The sequence below is a fragment of the Oreochromis niloticus genome, linkage group LG8, assembly GCF_001858045.2.
Source record: "Oreochromis niloticus isolate F11D_XX linkage group LG8, O_niloticus_UMD_NMBU, whole genome shotgun sequence".
NCBI classification, from domain to species: domain Eukaryota; kingdom Metazoa; phylum Chordata; class Actinopteri; order Cichliformes; family Cichlidae; genus Oreochromis; species Oreochromis niloticus.
In genome coordinates, this window is record NC_031973.2 from 27,802,050 (window position 1) to 27,824,767 (window position 22,718).

General features: G+C 40.3%; 1 protein-coding gene across 1 annotated transcript in view; it reads right to left on the bottom strand.

The window, feature by feature from the left end:
- ryr2a (ryanodine receptor 2a (cardiac)) overlaps nucleotides 1-22,718 on the bottom strand; it is a 267,874-nt gene that overhangs the window by 170,473 nt on the left and 74,683 nt on the right. The window contains exons 10-26 of the mRNA XM_025909791.1: nucleotides 22,371-22,527; nucleotides 22,064-22,228; nucleotides 21,025-21,146; nucleotides 12,741-12,924; nucleotides 11,925-12,060; nucleotides 11,579-11,674; nucleotides 9,073-9,191; nucleotides 7,965-8,098; nucleotides 7,640-7,881; nucleotides 6,492-6,684; nucleotides 5,205-5,409; nucleotides 4,961-5,065; nucleotides 3,265-3,368; nucleotides 3,017-3,100; nucleotides 2,264-2,423; nucleotides 565-712; nucleotides 252-352 (exon numbers count right to left, since the gene is read on the bottom strand). Coding sequence (XP_025765576.1) covers nucleotides 252-352; nucleotides 565-712; nucleotides 2,264-2,423; nucleotides 3,017-3,100; nucleotides 3,265-3,368; nucleotides 4,961-5,065; nucleotides 5,205-5,409; nucleotides 6,492-6,684; nucleotides 7,640-7,881; nucleotides 7,965-8,098; nucleotides 9,073-9,191; nucleotides 11,579-11,674; nucleotides 11,925-12,060; nucleotides 12,741-12,924; nucleotides 21,025-21,146; nucleotides 22,064-22,228; nucleotides 22,371-22,527 — 2,455 coding nt within the window. The remainder of the gene's footprint in view (nucleotides 1-251; nucleotides 353-564; nucleotides 713-2,263; nucleotides 2,424-3,016; nucleotides 3,101-3,264; nucleotides 3,369-4,960; nucleotides 5,066-5,204; nucleotides 5,410-6,491; nucleotides 6,685-7,639; nucleotides 7,882-7,964; nucleotides 8,099-9,072; nucleotides 9,192-11,578; nucleotides 11,675-11,924; nucleotides 12,061-12,740; nucleotides 12,925-21,024; nucleotides 21,147-22,063; nucleotides 22,229-22,370; nucleotides 22,528-22,718) is intronic.

Genomic DNA, 22,718 nt, shown 5'->3' on the forward strand with positions numbered 1-22,718 from the left:
CACCTTTATCTACTAAAACAAGTGAGGATGTGGGCCCAGCGAGTGAATCAATAGAAAAAATCAGTGGCTGATTGTATAAGGGTGTAAAATTAAGTTGAGTAATTTGTTCAGGAAAATATTCCCCAAAGTAAGGATGTATTAGGAAGATGTTTCACAGAGAGCTTAATATTTGTATCAGACAATCTGTGATGTATTTCAGTGATGCTCATTAAGCATTTTATCTCAGTCACAAATATTTTCTTGCTTCTTACCTCCAGCTCAAAGTACCACTTCCCAGTATTAACACAGTATGTTTTTTCTGCTCTGAAAATGCGGAACCTCTCAGCCGACATGTTACTCAAGCCAGATTCAGCTGCTGGATGGCAGAGAGGCATGGAAGGATGAGAGGTAACAACAGGGGGACAGGGGTGAGCATTTTAACAATACAATGTCAAGGAAAAAAAACTTACATCTTACATACTGTACTTCTGAATATTCAAGGTGTTTATTTTTCTCTCAAAAGTTATAGAAATGAAAAGAAAATACAATGAATGATGTTTTTTACTGAAGCAAACAGTGTTGTACCATGGTCTTGGTCAGGAGCTTCAAGATTGTATCCATATCCCAGGAGAGTCCTGACAGCCTCTCTCAGACTGTCTTTGTTGGACTTTTTGGTTCTCTCATCCAGCAGAGTGTAGGGGACCAGACGAGGGTTTCTACGGTTCTTTACATCCTGACAAGAGACACAACAAGGTTACAAAACGGAAAAAACAACAACAAAAAACAAAGAATTAAAGAATTTATATAATAGAAGAAAGAATTAGCCTGTTAGAATTTACAGCTAAGAGGGGACACTGCAGCATTTCGTACCACTGAGGTGGCCTTTAACGGGAAAAAAACTGCAGTTCCTCTGATTGTCATTGAGGGTTCCTCCACAATTCTGTCAATCCCCATAGACTCCTTTGTTAAAACAACTTCAAATAAAATCAACACGTCGGCATCCTGGTACATAAAGTAACTTTTAATTTGCAGTGCTAATAGCCCCTTCATTACAGTTCCATGGGGAATTTTTTATTAAAGAATAGAATTAGAATTAGAATTAGAATAGCTTTTTATTGTCACTGTTACAAGAACAGTGAAAGGCAGTTTGGCATCTCTCCATGTGTGTGAAGTACACAATAGCGTAAGTATTTACACAATGACAAATTTACATTTACACAAGAAAGAGTTTGTGGGTGTGGCTGGTTTAACTGAACATGAATGTCACCACAGGTGACTGCTGCAGTTGGCTTCACCCTAGCTATAGGAGTCGAGCTAGTGCACATGTTAAACAAATACGTAGCACTGTTTTAGTTTAGCACCTTTAGTTGATCTAAAATGCTGCAGCATTCCTATTGATAGGAACTAGAAAGAGAGAGCATGTTTCTCCCATACTGACTTCTCTTCATTGGCTCCCTTTTAAACCGAATGTCAAATTTAAAATCCTTGTCATCAAATACAAGGTCTTGAACTATCAGGCCCCATCTTATCTTAAAGGCCTCATAGTACTTTATCACCCCAATAGAGCACTTCACTCTCACACTGCTGATTTGCTAGCTAGGAACTTTTGGTTCTTAGGGTATTTAAAAGTAAAACGGGAGGCAGAGCTTTCAGGCCCGCGTCTATAAAATCATCTCGCAAGTTAGATGTACGAGAGAGACACTGTCTCTACCTTCAAAATTACACTTAAAACTCCTCCTTTTAATAAAGTGTATAGTTTATAGCTGAGGCTGAATCAGGTGACCCCCAAATCCTTCCTTAGTTACACTGAAATAGGTCTAGACTGTGGGGGATTCCCATGATGCACAGAGTGCATCAGAGTGTGAATGTGTGCGAATGTTGGTTAGTTTGCACTTGAGTTTAGAAGTGCTTGTATGAGTAGGTGTGAATGGGTGAATGAGGCATGTTGTGTACAGCGCTTTGAGGGAGAGTAGAAAAGCGCTATATAAGAATCAGTCCAATCAATCCATTCTTCACTCACCTCTTTTCACTACCTGTGTGTTTATATAGCACATTGCATGTAATCATTAGTTACTATTAAACTCTGGCTCTCTTTCACAGTATGTGCTTGTCTAGTCTTCCAGCCGTAACCCCCAAAGCGGTCACAGCCCACGACAGATTGGTTCTGACACAGGTTTCTTCGTGTTAAAAGGGAGTTTTTCCTTACAACATAAAACAACTTGATCATTGTTGTGTGAAGTGAATTGAATTAAATTGATTTCAAATGTTTTAACATTGTGAGTACCTGTTGTATGCCATAGGTCCAGCCCTGGCGGATGCGATCTCTTGCCCAAACATTGTGTGCATTCTCAGCTAGCTTGTCCACCATAGCTTCCTGGGTGGAGGTCAATTTGATGTGACTCAGATCCAGAGGAGCAGGTTTATAACCACTGGATAACTCATAGCTGCACAGATAGAGGTGAAGTACTGCATTGTTATACAGAAATCCTAAATACCCAGAATGTGCTGATGTCTGAAACCAGTCCAGTTTCTGTTGCTCTAGTCATAAACACTCACCAGCCTTCTGAGTTAACTTACTTTGTGGCAAGGTGCTTGACATGACATATTGACATGATTGTAATGAGTTTTTATTTGAGTTACTTTTGCCTTCCTATCAGCCTGAAGCAGTTTGGCCATTCTTCTCCAACATCACTGGATATTTGATCTTTTTTTAACCATTCTCTTTAGATCATAGAGATAGTAATGTGGAATAATTTCAGTAGATCAGCAGTTTCTGACAGTCTCTCAGCACCAACAACCATGCTACGTTCAAAGTCACTTCACCATCACCTTTCTGATTGATGTGAACTTTATCTTGACCATATCTGCATCCCAGAATTCACTGAGTTGCCATGCAATTAGATAATCAGATATATCTGTCTTAACAAGCCATTGAACACATTTAACTTGCAAAGTGGCTGGTGAATGTGTATATTCTTCTGTATCCAGCTCTTATATATGGAACTGACATTTTGTTTTAATGGTTTAATGGTCTTACGTTGATGAAAGTTTCATGTTCTTGACTTTCTCTACAGCGTGTTCATCTGCTAGGCCAACATGGCAACCCAGAGCCAGGAGAGTTCTGTAATGGGCAATAACACAATCGCAAAGAAAAGCACAAAGTATGAATGGGATGTGCGGATGCTTGTTATGAATTTCAACAATAACTGATGCTTCTGCAACACCCCCAAAAAACTTACTAACATATGTGATGAAATTTCAAATTTCACTGCACTGATACATTACTTGAGAGTTTCCAGAGACATCTGTAGATTGTAGCTTCGTTCCTGTTCAGGAAGCTTGGAGAACTCCACCAGACATGGGTGCTGCCGCTTATTATCATCCCGCACCTGAAGCACACACGCAAAGAAAAAAGTAAAGTTTAGGGCACTAATAGTCACCAAGCTGTAGCTAAAGACATAACATATCTGACGTCATGTATTTTTATAGCAAAAATATTCATTGGTTCATTCTGACAATATTCAAATAAAGAAAATAATCAACAGTATTTCATTGAAGGCTGTGGAGCAACAAGAGCTGAACCATCAGACAGAACAGTGTCTTCCTGGAGGCTATGAGACTCTTAGTGACCGGCAGCCTCTATCACCTCCAGTCACAGATAACTTTTGCACTATCCATAGTACACAACTTTATTCACTTGACTTAACTGACCTGCAATTTCTAAATCTTGTGATATATCTTCTATATCTTATATTATATATATTAATAATTCCACACTTGATCTGGCTTCTTTATACTTCAACCAAAGCCCTGCACAGTATCTTTGCTATTCCTAGCACTGCACTATTCTGAACAGAGATGTCGGATGTCATTCCTGGGATCTGCCGGAGACACTTGCTCAGTTTGGGGGTCACCGCACCAAGTGCTCCCATTAGCATGGTGATGATGGTTCCTATTTTTGCTCCTCTTCTTTCTCGGGTTTTCTTCTTTCAGTTGTGGCCATCTTCCTGATGTGCTCATGTATGTTTGTGATTTCATCTTGGATCATGGTTCTGACACAAACTAGTCCCAGTTCAGCCTTCCTTCCACTTAGTGTGCAGTCTCACGGTGCTGGACTTGGGATGAAACCATCCATGCATGGTAAGCAGCATCCTTGTATTGATGTCAGTGGCTTCTATCTCTTCTTTTGGCCAACTTATATGCCACCATATATTCCACCTCTCCTCAGGACTTGCCTTATCTTCTGCAGATATTTGGTGGTTGCGGCTTTCCTAGCCGCCTTTTGATTGTTCCCATTTGCATGTGGGAGTCTCATTCACTCTTGGTATAAAGGTCGATGTCATCCATGTACAGGAGTTGGCTAAGGATTGTTGCATTCCATAGTCGGTATCCGTAGCCAAACTTGTTAATGATCTGGCCAAGAGGGTTCAACAGCAGTGGGGACAGAGGAACTCTTTTGTGAATCCCACACTTGATGACGACTTGTGCAAGTGGCTTGAAGTTGGCCTCTAGTTCTGTTCACCACATCCCCATCGAATTCCTGATGAAGATGCTCAGGGTCCTGTTGATCTTGTACAGTTCTGGGCATTCCAGGATCCAGGTGTGAGACACTGAGTCGTAGGCTTTCTGGTAGTTCATAGGTTAGGCTGGTCTTATAACCATAACCAGTGCTCTATCCGTCAGTAGCTGGTGGGGGGAGGAGATGATGACATCTCCCCCCTGACCTGATGTCCTGGCTCTCCCTTGCTGTAACATTTGTGTTGCACTCGCCAATCTCTAGCTGTGATAGCAGTTGCTTCCTCTGTATGTTGGAACACTGAGCTACTGTTTCTTTTTTTAAATTTTAGTCTAGATGTTGGGTGCCGAAGAATCTAACAGTCCCACATCCTCTTTATGTAACCCGTTTTGATGGGATTACATGGATAGCAGCAGTCCACCAGGTATTATATACAGGTATTTGTTTTCATATAATAATACTCACTGCACCATAGATCCAGCCTAATTCTATCTTGTTCATCACCCAGAGTTCATGGATGTTTTCTGCTAGTTTTTCTCTGATCCTTTCCAAGTGAGGTGGCAAAATAATCTGAACAGAAAACAAACAGCGTTACAGTTACTGGTTATGATTAAGGGAAAAAAACTTTATCGAACGACATCAAAAATAATTAAATAGTGAACTTCAATCAAGTATGTTATTGAGAAAAATGGAGCAAGACATTTCTGACCTGGCTGGTGTCTACAGGTATCGGGGTGAATGCTGCCTGGCTCAAAGTGACAGTGGGTCCCAGCAGGTCTCTGGTGGCAGTCTGATCCTGACTAGCCTCCAGTTTCAGCTTCTCCCTGGGCAACACTGCTTCATAGCAAGGGGCATAACCGGGAGGAGGGAGGAACTTAAACTCGCCATGACGCCCACCAAGGAGAAATCGCACCCTGCAGGTGAAACGGGAAAGGAAATCAGTGAGTGAGGATCAGAACACAGCCGAGTGGCAGCGCTCCTGGGACCGACACTTATGTGATAGATCTGGGACAAAAATTGCCTTAGGCATTTAAATTTGTGATGTCAATGATGATGATGATGATATAAAAAGAAAGGTTTCAAAAACGTGTGAGTTAGCCTGCTACCAGATAAAACTGATGAGTTGTGCTAGTTGTCTTCCTATTGCTGACCAAGAAATACACTGTTACATTTTTGGACAGTGACAGCTAGCTCAGACGTACTTGGACAAATTAACATAATTTGTTTTTAATACTTATATTAATATTCATTTGCTTTACTAGATTGAGATAAAATGACTGACTTGGCCAGTAAAGAATATTCTATATGTGACGAGACATCAGTTTTGTAGCATTTGGCTGAATTTGACCAGAGTGATGAACTAAGAAATGTAAAGGACTATTCCTGCACACTTGTCAGTTCATCTGCCTCCTTCATCTATAAGCAAACATTTATAAACATTAGTGACCCAGTTCTATTTGCATACTGGCATACTTTACTATGCTATACATACCAATGCAATAATAATAATAATGATAATAATAATAATGATTATTAATATTATTATTGTCATTATTAGTATTATTATTATTATTACCATTACTATTTCAACCGTGTTTGACGGTATGCTTTGGATTATGAGCTGTTCCGATTTTCTCTTGAACATATATATATTGAAAAATTCCAGCTAAAAGCTAAATACCAAATCTAAATCCCAGTGGTATCACATAATTGTTGTCCTGTAACCAACATTTGTAGAAACCCCCTAATATAACAACAAACCCCACTGATAACTTTTGTAAGACACTCATCAGGCAGTTATTGTAATAGTCTCAGAAGTATGCTACGCTGTTTTTAGGACAACAATCACTTTACAAAATCAGGATGTGCATGTAAGTTGTGCTTATAGTCATTAAACAGGTGCAAATCCATTTTAAAAGACAAAAATAAAACAAGCTTCATGGAGAACAAAGACAATAACTCATGCTGTGTTGATGAGCTTCAGTGAAACACTGACTTGACCCCAGCAGAGAAGCTCGCCACTGGGAAGAAAAGGCCATCAGAGTTGAAGTTCTCAAACATGCCCTGAACCGGCTGGCCATTGATTCTGAAGGAGATACTGGGCACACTGAGGTCCAGGCAGCAGCTCACCACATCCTCTGATCGAAGGAGATGCTGATTGGGTGAGCTAACAGTCCGCGCAATGCAGCCTGCACAGGATACACAGAAGTGCAGCGAGAATTAATTTAGTTTGGTTTGAACTTCAAGTCTGAACTGTTTAAGTAAAACACGACATCAGAGTTTATACCAGGACATTTTTCCATTATGGTTTTTGCTTTTACTTTACAGAGCATTTCCTAAGTTATTGTGATCCATTAACATGCTCACAAAAGCATATATGTTTTGTTTTTTTTATTTTCAGCCTTTTTCAGCAGAAAAAATGTCTTGTAGGCATTTTGCATAACTTTCCAACAGTTTTTTTTTTTTAAACATAGGTTCATACAAAGATTCTTTTCTTTTTTAATCTATTTCTGTGCATTTTAATAAATAAATAAATAAATAAAAGGATCCGTAACTTGAAATTTCGAGTTTTCTCAAAATTTTGAGGTAATAACTCAAAAGTTAGAGAAAATAACTCGAAATTTCGATCCTTTTATTTATTAAATTTTGACCACTATAGTCCACAGTTTATATTTTTTAACCTAAAAAAGACATTCAATAGTCTCACATTTCAATGGGAAAACATACTGGCAACTGCCAGTGCCACCCTTCAGTCTCCTGTTAGACACACCTATGGTACTAACTTTAAAATCTTACTTCGCCGTATTCTCGAGATATCACATTCACAAGATTTTCAGAAAATTTGACCTCTGACCTTTGACCTTTATGTTGACGTTACTGAGGTTCAAACTTGTCTTAGTAGATACAACTATGGTATTAATTTAAAGCTCTTACATTGCCTCATTCTCGAGTAATCGCACAATTTAGGCGTCCACCATGCCTGCCCAGTCAGCCGGTGGGGTGACAACAATATTCCATCAACCTTTCAGGGCTGAGGGGTAAAAATGATTCTGCACCGGACAGACTTTCATTATCAGTGATAGCTAGTTAGTAATCAAACTCAGTTTCCTCTTTATACACACATACTGGAGACACACAGCTCACCTGACCAAAGATGGAGTCCATCAAAGCCATAGGAATAGAGGTCATCACCCACTCCGTTGCCTCCCCACCCCTCTCCTCCACTGGGGTACGGTGCATAGCCATTGGTGTTGCCCCAACCCACCCTCAGGTGAGTGGCCTCTGCTGTGACAAATGGCAAAACCTGATCCACAATCAGCTCGTAGTACCACTTCCTGTACTGGGCAGAGCCCTCACTGACGCCCAAAAAGATGTTGGGACGCATGCTGTTGAAGTGAATGAATGTCAGTGAGTAGGTAAATCCATTACTGTAATCCATAATCCAGTAGTTCTATTTGTATGTGTTTACCTGCTTATGTGGTTGATCAGGCGGGTCTGCAGTAATAAATCTCTTCCTGGCAGCAGGTTGTCACAGATCAGGTGCTGGTTAGAGCGCACTGCCACGCCGTGACACACACACAATGAACATAGCACGTCTAGAACCTAAACGGTATTTATAAACAAGACAGGTAAGATGTTATTGTTTCTACGCTATAAAGAGACACAAGTACACAGGTAGTGACATCTATACTGAACTGCTGAAAAGGTCAGTGGTGGCTGGAGACACCACAGAGGGCTCAGAGTGTTCACTCAGTCTGTATTTCTGACTGAAACCTACTACAATGAACACATGAGTATCAGGACTGCACCATGGAGCAATGGGAAAAGGTGGCCTGGTTTTCTTTGACATCTAGTGACAACCAAGTGCATTTAGCTGTTACCCAAAGAAATGATGGGAAACACTGCAAGCTGGCACAGGCTGTGTGATGATGACACAGGACACCTTTGGTCCTTAGTGGTAACAGTATTCCCTGATGGCAATAACCTTTCCCAGCAGGATAATGCTCCTTGATACACTGCAGAAACTAAATGATTTAAACACAACAAAAGGTCCAGGATGTGGATCTTCTGTGCAACAAGTTAGATCCATGGAGGCCTTACAACAAAATACTGAGTGAAAGGATCTGCTGCTAACATATGGAGTGTGTTAGCAGGATGTCTATCTCTGTTAAGTAAGAGCTTTTAATTAGCATAAGACGAACCTACAAAATATTAGATTGCTTGTATAGATGTTCAGATTTCTATGTGATTGGTACTAAATTCATGCTTCAGCATGAAAAAAGTGAAAAATAACAAGACAGAGTCATAAAACCTGTATCCTCAGACATAATAAGAAGTCATCCTGCAACAGAGGGTCTGACCTCACAGAGTCCTGTTTTCAACATCATGGAGTCAAATAAAGAAACAACACATACCGATAGAATCTAAATCAACAGAATAACCAAGGCAAGCTATCCAAAGAACAGCCTTTCCACCTGTAAAAATGATGCAAGTGTACCGGGGATAACTAGGCTTTAAAATACACCATCATGTACAATATCATCAGTTTATGTTTGTGGGTAAGTAAGTGCCCATACCTTGTGGTTCCGACCATGTTTGTCCAACAGAGATATGATAGACTTGATATGTTCCTCTTTGATTATGTTAAGTGCTTCAGGACTCTCCACCAGTACACAGTGAAGCACCTCCAATATACCTGTAATTAAAAATAAGGTGCAGTGTGACTATAACTAGATTCAAAACTACAGTTCACATAAAGCCAAGAGTCTGTTTTACTGTCAAAGTTTGGAGAACCGACAACGGCTGTACAGGTCCCAAAGCTAAGAGCAGAGGCAACCAGCTTACTCATCACTCAGCTCTGCATCTTACTGTCGTTAAATATTCATAATAATGATGTAAACTTTATCTGTCCAACTGGAAATACTTCTAAAACATACAGGACACCATTAAAAGACTGAAATACAAACGCAATTAGAGCAAATAGAAAAAATAAATAAAATAACCAAAATGTAAAAAGTGCTTTTTAAATATTGTTCAATTTAGCTGCAACTTATTTCTATGGTGGTATTTTTATCGATGTATTGCCAGATCATAACAACAGAGTAGTTAATGCCTTTTGTATTTTGTAATCGTCGATTCTTGTGGACTTCTGTCCGTCTCACTTCCTGTTTTTGTCAGGTTTCCTTCTTTTGAAATTGTCCTCTGCTGTATTTGTCAGACGTGGGTTCAGTTAATCAATCGCCCTTATCCTGATCCCTTTGAATGTATGATTTGTTAAACCTGCTGGTTCATGTTGGACATTATCATCCTGTTTATAGAGTCTTTTCTCTTGCCTGCCCTTTGACTCTTTCCCGTTCTCCTGTTTCCAGGTTCTTTGTACCTGTAGTTTGTTACAAGTCATCACAAAGCAGGTTATACTGTAAGGTAAACACCTCACAGCGTCACAGATAGAACCTAAATCCTCAGACATCCCCTCTAAGTACATTGCTGTGGTTTCTCTGCTGTGTTTTTGTTGTTTTGTTGTTTTTCTTCAGCAGATTTTCACTGTTTTTTTCTCTCTCTCCATCTGCTCCTCTATTTTTCTTTCCCTCTCCTTCTGTGAACTTTGTCTCCAACTTCTCTTTCTTTCCTCTTTTTCTTTTCCATCCCCCTGTCTTGTCCACTGTAATTGTAATAACTCAAAAATCCTAATAAAGTTCTAATAAAATATGACTATCAAGTAGACCATTATAGCAAATGGTCCACTTGGGATAGTAAACCTGTTGGGCATTTTTTGGCCTTCTGACGATAATTCTGATTGGACCCTGTAGTCATGCCTTACTTTTTGATAGGTCCATCCACTTGACCACTGACGACTTACTTAATTCAACCTCCTTAGAGATCCTTGATTTCATTGCTCAACTCACAACCAGGAGTCAAAAACATAAAACTCAGCCTTGGTTCAATAATGCCACCAGAGACCTCAGACAGGTGTGTAGAAAAACTGACCGAAAATGGAAAATGGATACATTTCACGTGTCTTTTGATAACTTTGAACCTTTGTTAAATTATGAGAAGACTGTAAGAGCAGCAAAAAAAGTGTTTCTCTAAGATCGTGGCTAACAACGGTCACACACCTCATATTGTATTTAGCATTATTAACGCTGTTCTTAATTCTCCTACTGCTCCTCCTCTTGTAGCATTGAAAGCAAGTCTTCAGTAATAGCATCGCAGACTTCAGGTCTCATATTGTCCCTCCTGCTGCCGACTCATCTCTTTGAAAAGCCACTTTTATTCTCTGGCTTTTAAATCAGATCTGAATACTTTTATTTGTGTTATTCCTTGCTCAGGTTTTCTCATTTCATTTAATTATGACATCTTGTCCTATGTTGTTATCTCATTTGATTATTTTAGACATACAGCACTTTGGTGAACAACCGTTGTTTTAAATGTGCTATATAAATAAATTTGACTCGGTCCTGTTCGTTTCCTATTATTTATTTATCTGTAAATGACACCAACATTTAACTGTAGTCGGTGTAATTCATCAGCATGTTTTTCTATCATTCACTTGCGTGTTTACCTCAACCAACTCCAGTTCGTCTGTGAGAGCACAGCAACAAACTCTGCTGACTCTTGTGTTCTTTGTTTATTAAATTCTGGATCCTTTTTATGTGTAAAGCTGCCTTATTGTCTTTTGGTGAACAAAGCCTGAATCCAACTTATCCAGTTTCCACAGTGCACTGACCTCAGGTAAACCTTCAGTTCACCCATGATCCGACTATGAGAAAAAACCCCTCAGTGCTCAGAATTTCAGTTGGTTCCCACTATCTTATTGGTGCTTTAGTCAGTAATATAAACTTGGAAGCTTAAGGCACAGTCATGTTTCTAACAGCTGAAAAGGTGGCTTCTTGTTAAATTAGTAGAAGCCTTTTACAAGTTGATTAAATTGAGTCGTCATCTGATGTCAACTGCTTTTTCTACGTAACATGTATTTGTATGTAACCAAGGAATTTCTGAGAATGTGTACTCTGACTTCAGCACCTCTTTTACATAATCATAAAATATATATTATAAAGACAAATAAAAGACAAGCTAACCTACCAGAGCAAGCCTCCAGTCGCTCCAGTCTGCTAATGAGCCAGTCCAGTGAACCAGAGAACTGGGCACAGTTCTTCCTGTTCCCTCTGATGAGTGCAGCTAGAAAGATGAAAATAAGTGGCGAGAAGTGACATGATATCAAAAGGTGTAACAACAGTAACATAGGAAACTGTGAAATCATCTGTTCTTACTGAGCCCACCTGTCTCTGTCCTCTGATCCCTTTCTGAATGAATCTATGAGCCATTTATCATCTCTTAAAATAACCTGATTGTCTTCAGCTCTAAAATGTGGTTTTACGTGAGTGGAATTACAATGTGAGTTATTGCATCTTTCTGTGTGCCTGTTTACCCAGTAGCTGGTACAGGGAGTTGAGAATGGCGCTCCAGGCCTCTCCAGCCTCCTTTCCAACTGCCTCCGCAAAATGAGCTGCACTACTGTAGACGTGAAGCCGATCAATGCACTCCAAGACCAGGCTGATCATCCCCTAGAGATATGGAAACTGTTGTTTTTACTTTATTCACCTGAAATGAGCTCTACAAAACAGAGTGTAGTCACAGAAAAGTGAAGAAAATAAAAAACAAATTGAATGCAGTTAATTCATTCTGTGGGTTTGGATATAGATCATGTAACCATTTGATATCTGAGTTGAAAAACACAGAAATGCCCCCCAAAAATTGCATTTCCTCTAATGGCCACTGGAAGCTCGCTCCAAACAGTGTGCCAATTTCTCTCCAAGTAAACGGGAGCAAAAAGCATGTTTACAAGCTAGTAGAGAAAATGTTAAAGCAAACATTATATAATTGGCAGTTCTTTGAGAAACAGTTTCACAGACATGGATTGTCTCATTAAAAAAAAAAAATCCCACACCATTACAATTTGTGTATACAGTAAAGTAATTGATTCATCTTTTCTTTTTTTTTTCTTAAAATAACATTTTAGACATTAGATATTCCAATGTGTTCCATCATTAGAAATAAACCACTACAAAATTCACTGGGGGTGGATGTACTGTATGTCTGTACTGAGGCAGAATATATAAATATATTAGACTAAATCTTTAAAATTGGAAGCAAAAACTGTTAAAAATGATCTGAAGTGAGTTTGGGGCATGTTGGAAAGCGTTCTTCACCTCCATAAACACACATATATCCAAGTGCACCCTACCTCTTCCTGAAAGAGGTTCTGACGGTTCTTCAGAGCTCGCAGTCGGTTCTGCTTGTCTTCATGTTCTAGGTGATCTCCAGGCGGTTGGAAGTAACCAATTAGATCCTGGAGGCTCAGGCTAACTGAGTCTATTGGCAGATCCAAAGTAAAGCTCCTTCCTTTCTTTCTTAGTATGTCCAGACCCCTGGGAAATACAGAATGGAGGATGTCAATCATGCTATAAACTAGAGAAGAGGAAAATGTGACCTTGTGTTACCCAAGTTTAGCATATTTTACTGGAACAGTGAGAATCTATGCAAATGAGGAAAGAAACTTAAATGTGACGATCCCTCTCCTCAGCCTAATCGCTTATTTTATTTTTCTCTTGTGTTCATGTTGAAATCATAAACACAGAAAGACAGAAAGATTGTCTGGATTCCTTAATTTTTTGCATCCTTGTCTTCTAGATGACCCCAGAAATTAACCAGTGCAATTTTAAAGAATATCTCAATTCCCAAAATGAAAAGAGAGGAAGACGTGGAAGAAGAGTCGTGCACAAGCATCCACAAGTGAGACCTTTATTGTTTTGGATGAAAATGGAATGTAGCATGTTAATACACGTGGGTTTTTCTCAGTGTGACAATATGTCTGTGGATTACAGCTGACAAAAAATAAAGAAAAAAAGTTTAAATATGGTTTTGGCCATCGTGACATCAACTAGTTGGTGAAGTCCCGCTGTGGAGCTTTACGCTGAGCATATGTTAGCTTTTTGAAACAGACATCACAAGCATGACCAAGCGACACGTCCGACCCTGAAACCTCACACAAGAGACTGAGGGGCTAACAAGTTGTTACTCACAAGACAAAGTTACTGGATATTTTTATGTAACCAGAGGAGCTGGAAAAGAAATCTCTCAGCTGCCTAATCAGATTAATAATGTTATGGGGCTGCAGATTCTGTGTTAAGACCCTGTGTTCAGGGTTAGTTGACTGTGACAAGCTTGTCAGCGTGAGGTGATCATTCATTAACATGTGCTGTGTATTTGTTTGATGTAGTCCAGCTCAAGCTTGTAATACCTTTTAAATAGACCAAACGAGTGGACCTGATATTGTAAAAACACACATTCAGCGCACAATAGCCCCATAAAGTATGAAATAAATTGCATTAAACAACAACACTGTTACTGGAGGGGGGAGAGGGGTTTGGAGACTCTATAGAATCCAGCTCGGCTTGTTGTTTTCACGTACAAAAAGAAGAAGAACAACAGATGGTCCGAGTCTCACAGAAACCTGATCTCAACAGCATGACTGACAGTACACTGAATCCACAGGTGAACATTCCCCTAGATGTAAAAGCTTTGGTTGTTAGGAGGCCTGGGTCGTTGACCCAGGGTTTTTGAGTTTGTTATATTATTTATAATTTCTAGTCTTTGGTTTCTTTGAGTTCTGTCTTATGGTTTATGTCTCTGTCGTCTCTAGTTGCTCTGTCTCCCCTGTCAGCTGTATCCCCTTGTCTAGTTCGCGTCTCTGTGTATCCTTAGTTGCTATATCCCCGTGTCCAGTCAGTCTGTGTCTGTAAGTTCAGTCTGTGTTGTGTTTCCTGTTTTACTTTGAAGGTCTGTCTTTTCTCAGTGTGTTCAGTTTACGCTTCTTTGTCTCGTTAGTCCTGATTTGCCCCAGCTGTGTTTCCCTCCTGTTGCCCATTCCCTGATTACTCCCTCTGCGTATTTAAGCCCTGTGTTTTCCTGTGCTCTCTGTCGCGATCTACCGTTTATTATGCTGTGTGTTTTGTCTGCTTGCCTGAGTTTATGTTTGAAGTCTTAGTTTTGTTACCTTCTTGAGTTCAGCATTAAAGCTGTTTTGAGTTCACCTTTTTGCCTCCGAACGTCTGCACTATGGGTCCACCATTCCTGCCTGCACACAGCCTTAACCTAACATTGGTCACAGATGGTATTATAGTAACTGGTGGGTCCATAAAAGCCAAGGCCACAAACATAAACAACATTACACTTAACTGATGTAGTGCTGAACTGTACGAGGTTCTACTTGTACAAAAATTATATTCAAATGTCTACTGACTACTTTGAATGAACATGTGACAAAGCATTTGTCTATGCGCCCAATGTTTAGGTTCCTAACATACTTATCATCTTGGCAATTCCCCTCAGCACTTCAGCATTACTTTCCCAGTCATTTGGTAACTCTTCCCTATCACCCAGAACCTATTTCAACTTCTCCCTGCACTTGTTGCAATATTCTTCCTTCTCCAGCATCCTTTGGCTTTCTCTTCTTGATTTCCTAGTCAAATCCTAGGGTCTATCATCCGATGCTATATAGCTATTCTCCCCTGTAGTCTCCTATCCCTTTACCCACTGAATGCATGCTTCCAGTTTACATTCCGAATTCTGAATGGTTATACCAGTGTTACAAAGATGATGGTCAGTTGTCTAAAATATACTGGACACTCTCCAAAATAGATGAATCAATATGCCCTCCTATTGCAAAATGGGAGGCAGATTTATCAGTCAGCTTAGACCAAAATTTCTGGTCTCAGACATGTTTAAAAGCCTTTAATTTGATTGGAAATGCCCTGAAATGACATCCCAATGTCTACAATTAATACAATACAAAATACCACATAGAGTGCTCTATACAGGTTAATGGATGGAGGTTTTTACCATCTTTTGCCGGTGGCCTCTGCTGTTGAGGAGTCCACTCTGCAGGTGGGGGAGATGTAGCAGAGGTGGAGGATGAACTCAACCTGGTTGTCTATTGTCATGCAGTCTAGGATATGACTGAATGTTGGGTGGGTGTAGTTTTTTTCCTCTGTGGTCTGGATGGGCCTGGGCCCCCTGCCCTTGGTGGATTGATGCACAGGTGCGTTGCTGAGGAGGGGAGACATTCCTCTTCTGTCCCCTCCTGGCCACCTGCGCCTCAGTTTTATTCCACAACTTAGACACTTGCATTACTTTCACACTCATGACACATACATATTGGGTCTCGGGTGTGAGCACACTGAAGGGCGTCCAGAGGACGGTCTGTTTATTCAGCCTCACCTCTGGTGCTGGTGCCCACCTCTCAAGTTTAAATACATGTAAACATTGACGGTTCTTGGGAGGGGCCATGCTGACACCCACTGTTGTCTGGCAGAAGGTCTTTGGCACCATGCCCCTCCCCTGTTTAAAATGCACTTTAGAACAGCACGCATCAGCACCACATATGGGTGGGTGGAGTGAGGGATGGGGTCTTAGTGTACCACGTTAATTTTTGTGTGTCTCCATGTTGGGCGAGTGCGTGAGTATTTGTATATGTGTGCATGAGGGTGGAAATGCATGTTTGTGTCTGTGTGTGCCTGTTTGTCTATGTCTCATTTTCTTAGGTGTGGGGGCCCGTTTCTTTTAATTTTACTTAACTTTAAATTACAAAAGGGTTGTAAAAGAATAATAAAATAATTTTTATATTTACTTGGGCTCTATTTACATTTTATAAAACAGGTAAATGTATTACAACAAAATAAATCAGGGAGGAACAAATAAGTTAATATAACTTTATATTCATTGTTTTGTGTATCTTAAATAAACCTTCAGTTAAGCAGCTATTCTCTGAAGTGCAGTTGTTCTGTCAGGTATACTAAGACAAGTGAAAATTTTTAAAATAAAATTCTATGCACAAAAAAGTAAATCACAAATTTCTACTTCTTTATTAATAAAATGCAATATGAATAATTTCTTCAGTTCTCGCTCTGGATATAAATTTCTTTACACTGGTCCAATAATATATACAGAAGTGCATAGAGAAAATCAACAGTTACATACAAGGTACTGTCGAGAGAGGTGGGACTGAAAAGGATCTGGACCTGGCTTACCTCTCATCTGAGAGAGTGTAACACTTAACATCTAGACGTTTATGTTAAAAGTGATACAGAGCTGTATTACAAACCGACCCAACTTCAGATAAGCGGAAGAAAATGGCTGGATGATATATTATTTTGTTATTTTACATTTTAACTGTTATTGAAGCGGTTGTCATAAGTTTTCAAACAGCATGCGTCATTCCTAATGCACAGCACAATGCACCACACTTTTCATTTGCAATTTATTAGGTTTTCAGATATTAATTCGTCATTTTAGTAACACATTAACATGAATGTAGTAACATGTTTTCATATCATATATAACACCGGTTTATTTTAAAGTGTTTTTTTCTTCATTGATAATGCACAATGTGACAATAAAGCAGCAAAATTTAACATTAAAGAATGTGATAAATGGTTTAAACTGCCTGTTATTGGCTTTTAACATTTTCCATTAAATGAACATCCTTTTTACTTTTTTATCTTGCAGTTCCTTTATTAATCAGAAGAAAAATCAGATGTTCCCAACAATAGCTTCTCTTAAAGTTCTGGTGATCATTTTCAGAGCCGTTCATGGTCAGATACCTCACTATATTAGTAAATTTCTTCATTCATAGGTGACTGCCATGTCTCTGAGATCAGCTGATCAGTGGTTGTTGGCTCTTTGTCTAAGTTACAGACAAGAGGAGTCTGTGCTTTTGGAGTGGTGGCTCCCAGGTTTCGAAACTTACTCACGATCTATGGAAACTGTTGACACCTTCCAAATGAAGCAAGTAGAATTGTGTAGGATTGTCTTTATTTAGTTTTATGAATTTAAACTGTTTTAATTCTTGCATTTTACTTTATATTGTAAAGCCCTTTATGTCTTTTGTCTTTGAAAAGGCTAAATACAAATGTTGGTTATCAAACATTAGGTCTCTCTCTTCTAAGACCCTGTTAATAAATGGTTTAATAATTGATCAACATATTGATTTATTCTAGCTTACAAAAAGTTACTGCAGGATGATTTTGTCAGCTTAAGTGAATCAACACAAGGAGGGGAGTAGCAGCAATCATCCAACTCCAGCTTATTAAGCAACCACAGAACAACCCAACAGAGTTATAATTCATCTGAAAGACTGATGCTTAATCTTATCACCCCAAACTGGAAAAGTTAAGAAACTGTTCTGTTTGTTGTTACACAGAGTTTCTGTCTGATTTCTTAGACTTTCTGTCTTATTTAGTGGTCGGCTCAGATCAAATAATTACTGTGAGTGATTTTAACATCCATGTAAAATCTAAAAGTGGCAAAAACCCATCCACCACCAATCCTACATGAGCATGCTGTAAGTATTAAAGGGGCTCCGCTGCAGTGGTTCGAATCATATCTATCTAATAGACTACAATTTGTTCATGTGGAGTCTTAATTGGGGGAGTCTTAATTACTTCCACGGAGCTAGCTTGATCTATCCATGACACCAGTAAACATGCATCAATTACTTAAGAAGCAGCAATGTCCTGAAGACATAAAGACCTGGATGACCTCTAATTTTCTGCTTCTGAATCCAGATAAAACTGATGTTATTGTACTTGGGCCTAATAATCTTAGAAACATGGTGTAACCAGATGGTAGATTCACCAAAGTAACCGAACCTTTTTCATTCAAGTTGTAACTCACCAGTTTCAGAGGAAAGCTGTTTCTTAATCCACTTAACACTGTCCTATAAATCACTTAAGAATAAAAAAGGGGCCAAACTCAACAAATGACCCAGTATGTTTCTGTACATAACAGGCAACTAACAACTTTCAACTGTATGTTCGCAAAACAAATTTTGTGACATTCGGTTTCCATTTCTTTAGATGAATCTATGAAAAACACCAAAGATCAGACAGTTTGACAGACATTAAATAGTGTTTTTGGACCAACAAGCCAATTTTAAAAGAGGTCTTAGCTGAAAACTTGACATATTTCAACATGGTGTGCAGTATATCCTTAAAAAAACAGCTGCAGAGGCAGCTGCTCAGGATGCTCTCAAGAGTCCCTCTGTAGAAGGTGGTGAGAATGGATGATGGGAGATGGGCTTTTCTCAGCTTCCGCAGGAAGTAGAGACGCTGTTGGGCCTTCTTGGTTATGGAGCTGTTGTTGAGGCACCAGGAGAGGTTCTCCACCAGGTGGACACCAAGAAATCTGGTGCTGCTGACGACCTCCACAGAGGATCTATCGATGTTAAGAGGACAGTGATCTGTCTGTGCTCTCCTAAGGTCAACAATCATCTCTTTTGTCCACATTCAGAGACAGGTTGTCGACTCTACACCAGTCCGTTAGCTGTTGCACCTCCTCTCTGTATGCTGACTTGTTCTTGCTGATGAGACTCACCGCAGTCGTGTCATCGGCGAACCTAATGATGTGGTTCAAACTGTGCATTGCTGCACAGCTGTGAGTCAGCAGAGTGAACAGCAGTGGGCTGGGCACACAGCCCTGAGGGGCTCCAGTGCTCAGTGTGGTGGTGCTGGAGATGGACTGTCTGAGGTCTCTCTGTCAGAAAGTCCAGGATCCAGTTGCAGAGGGTGGGTGTTCAGGTCCAACAGGCTCAGTTTTCCAGTCAGGTGCTGAGGAATGATTGTGCTGAATGCTGAACTGAAATTTAAGTACAGCATTCACACATACGTGTCTCTGTTTTCCAGGTGGGTGAGGGCGAGATATAGGGTGGTGGCGATGGCATCATCTGTTGATCAGGTGGGGTGACAGGCGAACTGCAGTGGGTCCAGTGTGGGTGGCAGCTGGGTCTTAATGTGCCTAATGACAAGTCTCTCGAAACACTTCATCATGATGGGGGTGAGTGCAACAGGACGGTAGTTATTGAGGCAGGACACTGGGGACTTCTTTGGCACAGGAACGATGGTGAGTGGCCTTGAGGCACATGGGGACGACAGCAGTGCTCAGGGAGAGGTCGAAGATGTCAGCGAGGACATCTACCAGCTGGTCTGCACATTCTCTGAGCGCTCTCCCAGGGATGTTATCTGGACCAGCAGTCTTCCATGGGTTAACTCTGCAAAGAGTTCTTCTCACATCAGACGAGGTCAGACAAAGAGCCTGGTCGTTGTGAGGTGGGGTGGTCTTCCTCACCATCACGCTGTTCTGAGCGTCAAACCATGCATAGAAGTTGCTCAGTGCATCTGGTAGGGAGGCATCACTATCACAGGCAGGTGTTGTCTTCCTGTAGTTGGTGATGCCCTGGATGCCCTGCTACATGCGCCGCGTGTCACCACTGTCCTGGAAGTGGCTGTGGATTGTTCAGCCATGACCGCATTTCGCTGCTCTGATGGCTCGAGACAGTTTGGTCCTCGCTGTTCCCAGGGCCACCTTGTCGCCTTCTTTGAAGGCGGAGTCTCCAGTTTTTAACAGCACACGCACCTCTGCAGTCGTCCACAGTTTCTGGTCTGGTATTATGATAGTGTTGGAGTCAGTGACATGATCAATGCACTTGCAATGTAGCTGGTCACAGATGATGTGTACTCCTCCAAGTTGGTGCAATCGCCATTTGTGGCAGCCTCCCTGAACATGTCCCAGTCAGTGTGCTCAAAACGGTCCTGAAGAGCAGAGAGAGCTCCAGCAGGCCAGGTTCTCACCTGTCTCAGAACCAGTTTGCAGCGTCTGACGAGCGATCTGTATGCCGGAATTAGCATAACAGACAAGTGGTCTGAATATGCGAGATGGGGGCGGGGCCTCGCTGGGTACACACTGAGAATGTTTGTGTAAACATGATCCAGCACGTTTCCCCCCCTCGTCGCAAAGTCCACATGCTGATGGAATTTCGGGAGCATTGACTTGAGATTTGCGTGACTGGACTTCTGCATGACATGAAGTACACTAATACACTAATCATGAGAGATTGTTGGATTTATTTTTAAATCAGAGTGTAATGTGACCACATTTGCAGTCACATCACACTCTGAGCTTTCATTGTGCACATTTGGGCCACACATTATACATTACAGAGGGTGAGTAGTGTAATGTAGGCTCCCAGAGGTGGCTCAGGACTTTTGCACAGTACTCTATGTCAAGCCCTTAATTTGATTCTTATTTCCTAGTTTGGCCCTTTGTGAAAATTAATTTGTCACCACTGTCCTTTAACTTTTTACAAATAACCTTAACTTTGTCATCTTATTGGACTTTTTCTCATTTGAATATGTTGTCTAAATGTGACAACAAATGTTGTATTTGGGAGTAATTGATATTCAAATACAAAGTAAAACAGTTCACAGTTAAAACAGTTTCGCAAAACCTTACCTGAGTTGTGAAACTCAGGTAAGGTTTGAAGTTAAAAAGTTATAGACCTTCTACATATTAATGTTATTCATGTTGATGCCGTTACACAAATCCAGTGATTTCCATTTTTCTCTTTATAATGATGCCACAGTGACTTACAGGCAAGTGTAACATGCATACTTGAAAATCACTACTCGCTGCACCTGATGAAGCAGTTGAACAGGAAGACAGTACTGCGGATGACCCTTGCAGTGCGGCTCTCCTCGTGCTGTGATCGCGATAGTGTCAGCCCATCATCCATGTGCCCCTCATGATGCATGATTGCCTAAATAAGAAACAAAGTTTCTCCAGGTTCAGCAGTTTCGGAAATGTATTCAGATTGCTAAGTAACAGAGAAAATTGCTTTGCAGTTGATGGGTGATGCATTGATTGGATACGTGAGGAATCTCCAGAATATTTATAGGAAATGTGCACAAAAGCAGTTCCTATACTGAACAAAGGAAAATCATTTACAGCATCCAGCAGCTTTTAGAATTAGTGACAGTTCTTTCATTTTCACAAACTATTGCCACAGAGACCCGGACTAATATGTTAAACATATAAATACTTATATGTTGTTATTATGTGTTGTTAATTTTTCAAGGTTTCCCTCTGCGTTGGCATGTATGGCTGTCAGTGGAACCATGTCAACAATGTTTCTTGATGGTGTGACACAAGAATCAGAATGATTTCTGAAGTGCAGAGATGTTCAGCCAAAACACCACCAAACTGGTAGTACAGCAGCGTAAATGGATAATGGCCAAACACATATTGCAAAGGCAACCCAAGAATTTCTAAAGACAAAGATAGATGTTCTTCATTGGTCAAGGCAGTCACCAAGTCAGCTTCATTTGCAGTTAGTTAAATGTTTGATTTAAAATCTAATGTAGTTGTGAACAGAAAGTAAAAATTAATAACATTTTAAAAAATCGTGTCATTGTCCAAAATAATGCGACAGATTCAAAGTAGCTGAGGTAAATCCAACGCTACTGGGTCGATGAAAACACAGCTCATCCCCCTTTTTAACTGAAAAACCTTTTCCCCATTGTGACTTGCAAGAAGTGTATGAATTTTACGTTAATCTCAATTTTACATTACCTCTAGCATAATAAAAGGCCACAACCTCACCATGGACCATAGTTACAGACACAAGTAGTAATAAAGTTGTAATAGGTGAAGTTATGGTTTGGTGCATTAAGGTACCTTTCTCTGTACTCCACCCATGCGTGCACACTTGGCATCAACAGTCTGGTAAGTAAGCCACAGACAGGTGTCAACATGTTGAATGTAACACACAGAGTCACCATACTTTATGTCAGGAGTCCCCATCCCATCCACATCCTTCCTCACACCCAGGTCCAGCTTTTCCTGAAGGAGAAACACAGATGAAAATGCATTTAGACAAGTGAGCCTATAAAAACACAGAGAATTTCCTTCATTCAAAACACAACGATTTCATAGATTACGGCCTTCACAGACAGCACTGCTACTGATGTCACTAACATTTTACCTTGGAAGACCTGAAGCAGAAGGCTGTAGACTTGACATCAGCTTTCTCTTTGTCCATCAGCAACAGAGACTTGTCTTCTACCATGCTCAGATACTTCCCTGTGGTCACATGTCTCAGTCTGAATGGCTGACCCCAACGGATATGACTCCCACTCCACCTGGACACATGGACAGAAATCCAAAAAAAGTCAAGAAACCTGACTGGTTTAATAGTGCATGTTATGAAGAATTGCACATACAGAACATACAGTATTACTAAATATAACATATAATGTAAACATTTCTTTTTGTACATGCATATACATTTGTTGAAATAAATTATTACATTTCTAACATGTCAGAAATGATG